This window comes from Rhincodon typus, chromosome 9 (assembly GCF_021869965.1).
Source record: "Rhincodon typus isolate 14 chromosome 9, sRhiTyp1.1, whole genome shotgun sequence".
Lineage (NCBI taxonomy): Eukaryota > Metazoa > Chordata > Chondrichthyes > Orectolobiformes > Rhincodontidae > Rhincodon > Rhincodon typus.
The window spans coordinates 2,176,184-2,186,312 of NC_063340.1; the positions used below are offsets into that span (position 1 = coordinate 2,176,184).

General features: G+C 43.2%; 1 protein-coding gene across 1 annotated transcript in view; it reads left to right on the forward strand.

The window, feature by feature from the left end:
* Positions 1–10,129, forward strand: part of actr2a (actin related protein 2a) — a 37,994-nt gene that overhangs the window by 23,386 nt on the left and 4,479 nt on the right. The window contains exons 4-5 of the mRNA XM_048600886.1: positions 1,287–1,359; positions 6,024–6,160. Coding sequence (XP_048456843.1) covers positions 1,287–1,359; positions 6,024–6,160 — 210 coding nt within the window. The remainder of the gene's footprint in view (positions 1–1,286; positions 1,360–6,023; positions 6,161–10,129) is intronic.

Below are 10,129 nucleotides of genomic sequence, written 5' to 3' on the forward strand. Positions count from 1 at the left end.
ATCTTTAAAGAAAAGGTCTCTTTCTTTTCAAGATCCTAGATATTTTTCCCCTTACTTTGGTGTTCCTCGTAGCATGCCTTGGAGATGCATCTCATTCCCAGAGAATGCTGCACAATCCTGGAGGATTGCTAACTCTGTTCCTGCTGAGGTGAAGTTAGATTCTGAACATGTGATTCAGCATGCCCTGTTCCAAGATGTACGTGCTTGCCTGCTTGTCAGGATTGAGGGAAGAGTTCTGTGTGTGATAGAAATGTTTCAGCCCTACTGTAATATTTTTTAATCATTCATGGGATGGATGCATCTGAGGCCAGTATTTGTTGCCCCTCCCCAATTGCCCTTGAACTGAGCGTCTTGGTTGACCATTTCAGAGGGCAGGTAAGAATCGACTGTATTGTTGTGGATCTGGAATCACATGAAGGCCGGATAAAGGAAAGATGGCAGATATCCTTCTTTAAAGGGCATGCATGAGCAAGAGAGGTTTTGAGAACAATCTGTAGTTGTAATAGCTACCCACTGCTGGCACTTGCTCCCAGAGCACAATGTGTACTTCACCATGAACCATTGCATCCACTGTCAGATGAATGCAGAAACATTTCTCACTTTAACAAGTGAGAACAAATCCTGTCATGTGTTAGACTTGTCAGTTGGTCTATGTTTCAAAATACAAGATCCAACATACTACCCCAGAATACTCTGCATCACATCCATTATACAATGTCCTGATACACAAGTGCTTTCTGGCTCTGAACGTTTGACAGAAAAGCCCTGATGGTGGGGTTGGGGTTGGGGTCAGGTTAATGGAATATATTCATAATTCCTGTCTGAATGTACTTTGTTAATGACTTACAAATGGAATTGAAACACCTTAACTCCTCACTTGTGATGGTTTGTGTTATTTTCCATTGCATAATTGCTGAGATGTTAAAGCTACTGGTCTGATTTCTTGTAAGCTCCAGTGCTGGCCAACTTCCAGGGACATAGGGCTCAATCTTTTAGGATGGGATAAGTGACTAATCGGAAGAAGGATCTGCGGTCGAGAGGGAAAGCAAAAGAAGATTGGCTTCCTTCTGTTCTCCAATCCATTTTGAAACAAGAGCCGGTGTAAATTTCTAATGTTCGACCTTGTCAGGTCGCAGTTAGGTTAGGAATGTTTGACGTTCTGGAGAGAATGAGATGCTAGTTGTGTAGGAGTATGTTGAAATTAGCTGTTTGTCAGTTGATTTGGGAAATGTATGAGGATAAGATGACAAGGATGGGTTTGGCTAAATTACAATTTTGTGTTTCAGGTGATGTTTGAAACCTACCAGTTTAGTGGAGTCTACATTGCTATTCAAGCTGTACTCACACTCTACGCTCAAGGTACGTATGCCTGAGATCGGAATTTGAGAAATGTTGAAGTTAAACCAAGATGTCGTATATCATACAGCTTAAGGCTTGATGAACTAAACTTTGTTTAAAATCGCAATAACGTTGATCAGATTAATCTCGTGTAAAACAATTTGTGTGAACCTCCTCGTAAAATGTGAGTACATTGCCAGGTACAGTTTTTCATAGCTGATATGTTGCTGCTAACTGCACTGTGCCCTTGGAATATAATCATCTGCAGCACCTTCCTGTTGCATCACAGTCTCGAATATGATACAACTTGCTCTTTATCATAACCTTGTAAAACAATGAACGATGTCCCATGGGAATACATAAAGTAACAATTACTGTTTGCCTGATCTCAAGAACATGATGATAAATTGTCGTCAAGTTCAAAATGGAAAAATTATGAAATATCATAGTAAAATAAATTAATCGTAAATAAGTGATCCAGTGAAATTATGAAGAAACACCAACAACAAGATGGAAGTTGCAAAATATAAACAGTAACAATCTTAAAATCCAAGCACCAGAAATAGGCTAAAGCAGTCACCTTGAAGTTTATATGAAGTGTTTCCTTGACTGAACTTTAAATAGAGAGGGTGTGGGTTGTATAAAGTAGGATAGCAGCTTAGCATTGATTTATATGCGATTTTTAACCTGGGTTGTCAGCAGAAGAGGTTGCAAGTCCCATTGTTGAGAACATTGAGAAATGGTTTAAGGTAACATTTTAAACTGAAAATGAGTATTTCACAGAACTTCAAACTTATTACTTCGATCAAGACAGGAATGTTGTAAAGTTGGTTTTGCCCAGAAGGGTGAAACATTGCATGGTTGCTGAGTTATGGATCTGCACTGCATCCTGCAGCTTGATCCAGCGTTGAATAACAATGTGATCTCCTCAGGAAGATGCATTTCTTGGTTATAGCGGGATCATGATACCCAAGTGTTGATCCTTTTGCATGGGGGCAATCCCCAGGGAAGACTGTCACACGCTGTTTAAGCATCTAAATCTCCAGCATCAATTGCAATACAGCCACCTCAATCATAAAGCTGCAACTTCCAGTTGTGTAATCTGTAGTTAGGAGGAAATCTCCTTCATTTGAAGGAAAAGTTCAGGACCACCTTCTCCAATTCCTGGATGCAATTAACAAAATTCCTGGAGAGTTTCCAATTGAATCTTTTTACTCCAATTGTAGAATACAAAACAAGACTAGTCCCTAAATGAAAAGTCAACATTTAATAAAATTGAACAAAAGCTTATGAAATTTTGGTGGTAACTTCAGATTTCTGGTGGAATGTACACCAGTGCTGATAACCTTGCAGATGGCCTTTCATGAACACCTCATTAATTTTGAATAGACTTTAAGTAAAGTTCAGCAAAACTACTATAGGAAGGGCCATGTCTCCGACTTCACTTAGTGTAGTTATTGGTATGTACATGTCCATTGTTTCGGGTGCCTATGTCTTTAACTTTCTCATGAATCTGTCAGTTTGTTTTTATTGGCTTTCCTGGCCAGCGCGTATGCTAATAGTCTGGAGAATAGAGACGACATTGGCTTCACCTGTATTAATGACCTGGGATCGGGTGTTGAATGCTGACTAGTCATATTTGTAGATAGTACAAAACAAAAGTGTAATGGCCTGAAAAGGTTTACCAGGATGTTCCCAGGGGCGAGAGGCTGGAAAGGTCTGCTCTGTTCTCTGGAACAGACAAGGTTAAGAGGTGATCTGGGTTTTCAAACTGAGGGGCTGAATTGAAAGATTAGAGAGAGAAAATTATTCCTTGTGAATAGGCCAATTAGCTGCATGACAATCCCAACATTCAAAGATGAACAGGGTATCCTATAGAAAATGTGTCCCTCAAAGAGCATCAACAAAGAACAAATGATCCAGTCATTATTTCATTGCAGTTGATGGGAGCTTGCTGTACACAAATGGGTTGCCACATTTGCATAAGTGACTACCCATTCAAAGTACTGCATTGGGTGAGACGTAGTCTCAGTTGTCTGGTGATCATGGAAGGTGCTATACAGCTGCAAATCTGTCTTGCACTTTTAAAAATCATTAGGCAAGATGAATATTTCTGCAGAATTATGATTTGAAGTGGAAGCTGATTCTATGAATAACTTCAAAAGGAAGTTGAGTAGGCTCATGAGGATGAGGAACTTGGGAGGCCTTTGGACAAAAAGCAGAGGCATGGGGAACTAAGTGTTGCTATTTGTTCAGTCAGCTGGAACACTGAGCTCACTCACTTTATTTCAATGATGGTATGAAGGAGCAGTAGTTGACTCGGGTTGCTGTGACATAGCAAACAAATCAGATAAATCTGATTAAATATTGTGTTCACTTGAGTGACAAATGAAATGGATTGTAGGCAAAGGCAAGAACTGAATAGTAGAGAAATACGGGGAGCATTAGTACCACTTCCATAGTGTTATAGTAGCTTGGGGAAATGCAAGACATCTGCAGGCTTTAGTAAAATAACTACTTGGGTAGTTAAGTCGCTGAAGTGAAGCCAAGAGGATGTAGAACTATCTCATGACAATCAAGGGGAAGTGAGTGTGGGCTGTACAATGCTCTGATCAGATTACAGTTGAGACCAGAGTGTTCATTTCTAGTGACTGAAGCATAAAGATTAAAGCCTTGCAAGGTTTGGAGGGGAGACCCTGAGACTTTGTCACTGGGGACTGAGGAAATTACGGCAGACTGGGACCTTTTCAGTGTTGAGAGCTGATGTAATATTGTAAATTGGTAACATTTCCCAAAGCTGCTGCTTAGACCATGGGTCCTGGTTCAGTTCATAAAATGACTCTCAGAAGCTGGTAGAATTCCTTTGGGGAAGTCCTTTTGGTCAGGAACTGAGGTGAAAATTTGGAAATTGGGAGTGAACTGTTTGGCTTCTTGGTGGCGAGCTCAGCTGGGGCAAATGTCATTGCAGTGTTTGCTCTCTGTGCAATTTAACACCCATGTTTTTAAACCAAGACACTCTTCCATCAAAGATTCAGGCAGCATTTTCATTACAAATGATTCATTCTTCCAAACAAACATCAGTTGATCTGCTTTTTGATGTGCAGAGGTTGCAAGATGCGCACTCTTCCTTACTCCCTCAACTTCGGGGGTTGAAGGTAGTTGTGATGATCCCAGGGCTTCACTTAGTAAGATCAGCTCAAGCACCACACGTTTGAGATGAAAATTCCTGGACATGTTAAGTGTTTTAATTGGGTTAGAGATAACTTTAGCATGGAAGAAAATGGGTCAGATCTATTTTACTTGCTGTAAAGTGTGTCAACCTGACTGTACTCTTATCACCCTGATGAAGGTGAGTTCTCCCTTTGTGTTAGTGCACGTGGGAGCTAGCTGTCTGTTGCCTCTGGTTGGGAAAACAGCATTTAATTCAGAGCTACTGTCTAAACGGGAGAGAGAAATGTCTCTTGACTTGTCTGGCTGCTGCCTCCACCTGTCCTACAGCACCAATTTACAAATCTCTATCAGACTTTAATATAGACTGGTGAGGAGGTGGTTGTGAAATGACAAGCAGAGCAATGATGGAACAGTTAGCGGTGATTGAAGGTGAGAGGAGTCTGTCTTGGGGTGGGGGAAGAAAAATTGAAGTGTAAGTGAAGCAAGGATAATGAGAAACAAATTCTTAGCATGGTTAGGGTTTGAAATACCCTGCTAGAGAATGTGGTAGAGGGCAGTGTCAACTAAGGCATTCCAGGACATTGGATGGTTATTTGGGTAGAAATGGTGTGCAGGGCTTTGGGGGAGAAAGCAGGAATTTGGCACTTGGTGATAGTACTGGTACAGGTCGATGGGCTGAATGGCAATTTCCTGCACTACAACGATTCAGAAAGTGTGACCAGAAGGGTTAGGTTTGAAGAGGGACCCATGGCAAAGTAAAAAGGAGGATGAGAGTCAGTGAACCAAAGGTTGCGAGGGTGCGTTAGACAAAGCTTCAAGTTCCACGTGGAAGCAGAATGGATCTGTGATAGGGTAAGTATGAATTTCAGCCCTCAAACTGACACTCCATGGAGGCCATGGGGAATTGGAGTTGGGAGGCTGTTAGGTGGTTGGTATAGAGGTGAATGAAGTAGGGACACAGCTGGGAAATGTTCACTGGGAATCAGCAGCCTTGGCAAAAGCTAAGTCTTAGGATTGAACTGGGTTTTATACTGCTGAATAAAAGCACAACTTCAGTCTCGGATGTTCAGGTTTGACTTGCCCATGGTTTAACCAGACATGTTGTCTGAGAACATGGAGGGACCTGTGAGACCAGTGAGAGCATGAGTTGCTGCAGTTGGTGTAATGAGGGAAGACTGTGTGATTGTCTGACCGGAAAGGTCAATGGAGAAACATATTGTGCTTTAGTATCTTGCAAAAAGTGTGGTACTGCTACCGGTGTGTCTGGCTAAACCACAGTAGCGAACCCATGAAGAGCAAGGTTTCCTGCCCCTTGGCTCCATCTCCCCACCCTTCCATCACAAATACCCATCTCGTTCAGAGCTGGGTTTCAGTTTGTGACAAGATATGGTATCATGCAGCTGAGAAATTCAGACGACCTTCCTGGCTATGTTCTGCTTTAATAACTACAGCGTACAATCATTGGCAAATGTTTGGAGTTGGTCTTTGCTGATGAACTGTTGGTCTTCCTCCAGGTTTGCTAACTGGTGTGGTTGTGGACTCGGGTGATGGTGTGACACACATCTGTCCAGTATATGAAGGGTTCTCACTGCCACACCTAACACGGAGGCTCGACATTGCTGGCCGGGATATCACCCGATACCTCATTAAGGTGAGAAGTGCAGTTTGATTGCAATGCTTTGTTAAAAAGCTGAGCGGTGCTTGTACTGTCTTTCTGTTCTGTCTTCTGCTTGTTGGTGGCATGCTTAATGCTGGAAAGATATGGGGTATCAGTTTGCCTTGGTAATGTCTAATAAAATAATTCATCCTCTTCAGGGTTTGAGTGAAGATTTGTAGCTCGGGTGCTGGTTGTAGATGTTGGTGTGTTCGCTGAGCTGGGAGATTTGATAGCAGACGTTTCATCCCCTTACTAGGTGACATCCTCAGTGCTGTTGTCTTGTGCCAGTTTGAATTCATATGGTCCAGTTTTTAAAAAAAAAAAAAAAAAAAAAAACCAGACCCCATAAATATTTTGACCAACTCCAGAATCAATCTAGTCAATCTCCTCTGCAACGCCCTCCAGTGCTAGTCCATGCTTTCTCAAGTAAGGAGACCAAAACTCTGTACAGTACTCCAGGTGTGGCCTCACCAGCATCCTATACAGCTGCAGCACAATCTCCCTATTTTTAAACTCCATCCCCCTCTCAATGAAGGTCATTATTCCATTTGCCTTAATTACCTGCTGCACCTGCAAACCAACAGTGTGATTCATGCACAAGGATACCCAGATCCCTCTGCACAGCAGCATGCTGCAGTTTTTCACCATTTAAATAAGTCCATTTTGCTGTTATTTCTACCAAAATGGATGACCTCGCATTTACTGACGTTGTACCCCATCTGCCAGACCCTTGCCCACTTAAACTCTCTCTCTGCAGCCATTGTGTCCTAATCGCACCTTGCTCCACCACCCATCTTTAGTGCCATCTGTGAACTTTGACACACTACACTTGGTCCCCGACTCTCAATCATCTATGTAAATTGTAAAACAATCACGGTCCCAACACTGATGCCTAAGGCACGCCACTGATCACCAACCAGACAAACACCCAGTTATCCCCACTCCTTGCTTTCTGTTAGTAAAGTGGAAGTGGAAGGAAGTTCTCTTTAAACTGACTTGGAGTTTTACTGATTCCTGGTTGTGGCCTGAATAATGCCTGGAGAAAATTTGCAAAATCCTGCACACAATAAGAATATTAAAATCAGTAACCATTGCATCTGCTCCTTCTCAAATCCATCTGTCATGCTGAAGTATAATTGGAGACTTTTGTGGTGTTAGGTTAAACTGCCTTAGACTTGAGATTTTAAGTCACAATGGAGACAAAATTCTAATCTCTGTTGAGATGCAGTTATATTGATATTTAATTAAATTGACTAAAATTGCTATAGTCCTACCGGACCATAGGGCTGTGCTCTCAATAGGGAGAGATGACTGGTTTAACCTGAAGGCCTCTCCTCAGATAAGTGGAGAGGTTGAAGAGAGGCCTTCATGGTGACCCCAGCCAATGCGGTGGGCCTCATTCTGCATTGCTATCCAACCTCCATTAATGCAGTGCATACATTACTGAGATAAAACTGAACTGAAAACAGAGGCAGGCTATTTGGCCTTGAGTCCATGGTTGCAGTAATGGCTCACTCACTTCTTCCCTGTCAGCCTTACTGTCTTCATTTCTCCTTTCTGTTTATCTGTTTTCTCGATCATAGTATCTGTGTTACTCATTGCTGTACTCACTGTGGTGTTGAGTTCCACATTCTCACCGCTCCTGATGAGAAGTTTCTTCTCAATTCCCTATCGAGTTTCTTGGTAGTTGGCTTCTACTGATGGCTTCTGGCTTTGCTGTTCCTAAAAACAAAAAAAAAATCTGTCCATTCCACCTGATCTAAAACTCTCCTGGTGCACAAACCTGATTGAACAGTGTAAGTGCCAGGAGCAACACAGGTGATAATTTGTTACCTTTCATTGAACGAAGATCCAAGTAAAAAGAGAATCCTTGAACTGTGCCCTCAGCAGAGAGCGCCACTAACTGGTTACAGGACCACTTTGTCTCAGTTGCCGTGCATTGGGCTGGGCCCCTGTCTCCAGGTGTACAGGTGGGGTTTAAATCACGTGCCGTGTTGAAGCACCCATGAGTGATTGATGCATTGACTGAGAATTCAGCCAGAGCTGTAATTCTACAATGGACACTTAGCACATGCTTTGCCCACTATGGGCTGAATTCACTGTTGTACAGAGAAATGCCGGCATTTTTTTAAGTTTCTATGGCTGTGTTGGGCCAATGCTGGTAAAGGTGAGGAATAATTTCTATAGTGTGGTTTCAAGCCCTCAAACAAGGGACTAATTCTAGGGCATGGGTAAGAATGACAGACCAACTTTGCAGAGGTGTGACCTTCACTGATGCATTTGAGGGGTGTGGTGGGGGAAGATCCGAGACAGCTGAAGGACGAAGTGATGGGGATTCAATGTGAGAAATGAAAGAGACTTTACGATTGTTGTGACCGGGTTTAGCAGAGGCCATGGGGCTGTGCACCGTATTGGAGGAGAATCGAAGTGTGTCACCAGATGTCACTGTGGAGTGGCATCATGATGAAATTCATTCGAAGGTTATCCCTTGGCAAAGGTGTTGTGGAGCTCTGGATATGAGCCAGAACTAGAGACAAACACCTCCATGGGTCTGTACAACACTGAGGAGTCTAGGTGAACCACACATCGCAGCATGCTTATGGGGTAGGGCTGATATTACACTGGATGTCACGGGTTGGTTCACTCAGTTGGTTGGATGGCTGGTTTGTGATGCTAAGTAACACCAACAGCATGGGTTCAATTCCACACCATGACCATAAAGGACTCTCCTCGACCTCTTCCCTTGCCTGAAGTGTGGTGACCCTCTGGTTAAACCCCCACCAGTTGTCCCTCTCCAATGAGAGTGGACCTCTGTCATGAACCTGCCTTCTCTTCTGGATCCTCCTGCATCCCTCCCCCAATCAGCTGTTCCCTTACATTCTTTGCCAGCACCTGAGTCTGAATACTACCTGGTTTTAGTTCCACCTTATTTCACCTTTGCTAAAACCTGGATAGGCCGGCTGTCAATGACTTGTGTTCTATAATGCAGCAGATATGCTGTACATGAAGGATGGGTGACTGCAGCTGGACAGTTTTATTTGGCCGTTTTAAAGATGAATTTCTGACATGGTTGGGTTTTTCCACGTGATACTGTAGGAATGAAATAAGGTAAACTGTGGAGGAGCGAATTACAGCAGATGCTGGAATCTGTGCTCAAAACAAAAAATGCTAGAGATCACAGTGGGTTAGGCAGCCTCTGGAGAGATAGCAAGCTAATGTTTCGAGTCTAGATAACCCTGCATGAGAACTCTGATTTAGATTCAAAACATTAGTGTGCTCTCTGTCCAAGGTGAACTGCAATCAGGTGTTCATTGTCTCCAACCTGCCCACCTGGCGTGTCGCTGTTTGGGGTGCCACTGGCTTTCTGTCTGCCTGGCCTATTCTCTTAGCTGACCATTGGGTAGAGCCACACACCTGTGGGGACACCTCTTGGACTATGGGCAAATGCTTCATTCTTATCCTGACGGTGTACTTCCTGCTGTGTTTGAGGAGAAGTCAAGAGAAATGCTGGCATACTGAGTGGGTATGGCAGCCTCAAGTGAGGAACAGTTAATTCCTTGTGTCAGAGCGTGGAGGGGAAATTGGCATTTTGGAATCCACATAGTTTTCACCCATTTGTTTGTGTGTTTTGAAAGTGTGACAGGGGTCTGCATGTCTTGGTGGCTCTCCATTCTGCACTTCCTTGATTATTGATAAAGATACTTTACACCCTGTACAGCAGGCACCCACCCACGTGCTCCTCTCCAGTTGGATTCCTGGATAGTGAAATCAGCAATGGAAATCCTAACCTGTCTTCTGTTCTGGATCCTCTTGCATCCTTCCCCCTATCAGCTGTTCCCTTACCCTCTGAGCTGGAACACAAGTCTGAATACTAGAGATAACAAGGTGCAGAGCTGGATGAACACAGCAGGCCAAGCAGCATCATAGGAGCAGGAAGGCTGACGTTTCGGGCCTAGACCCTTC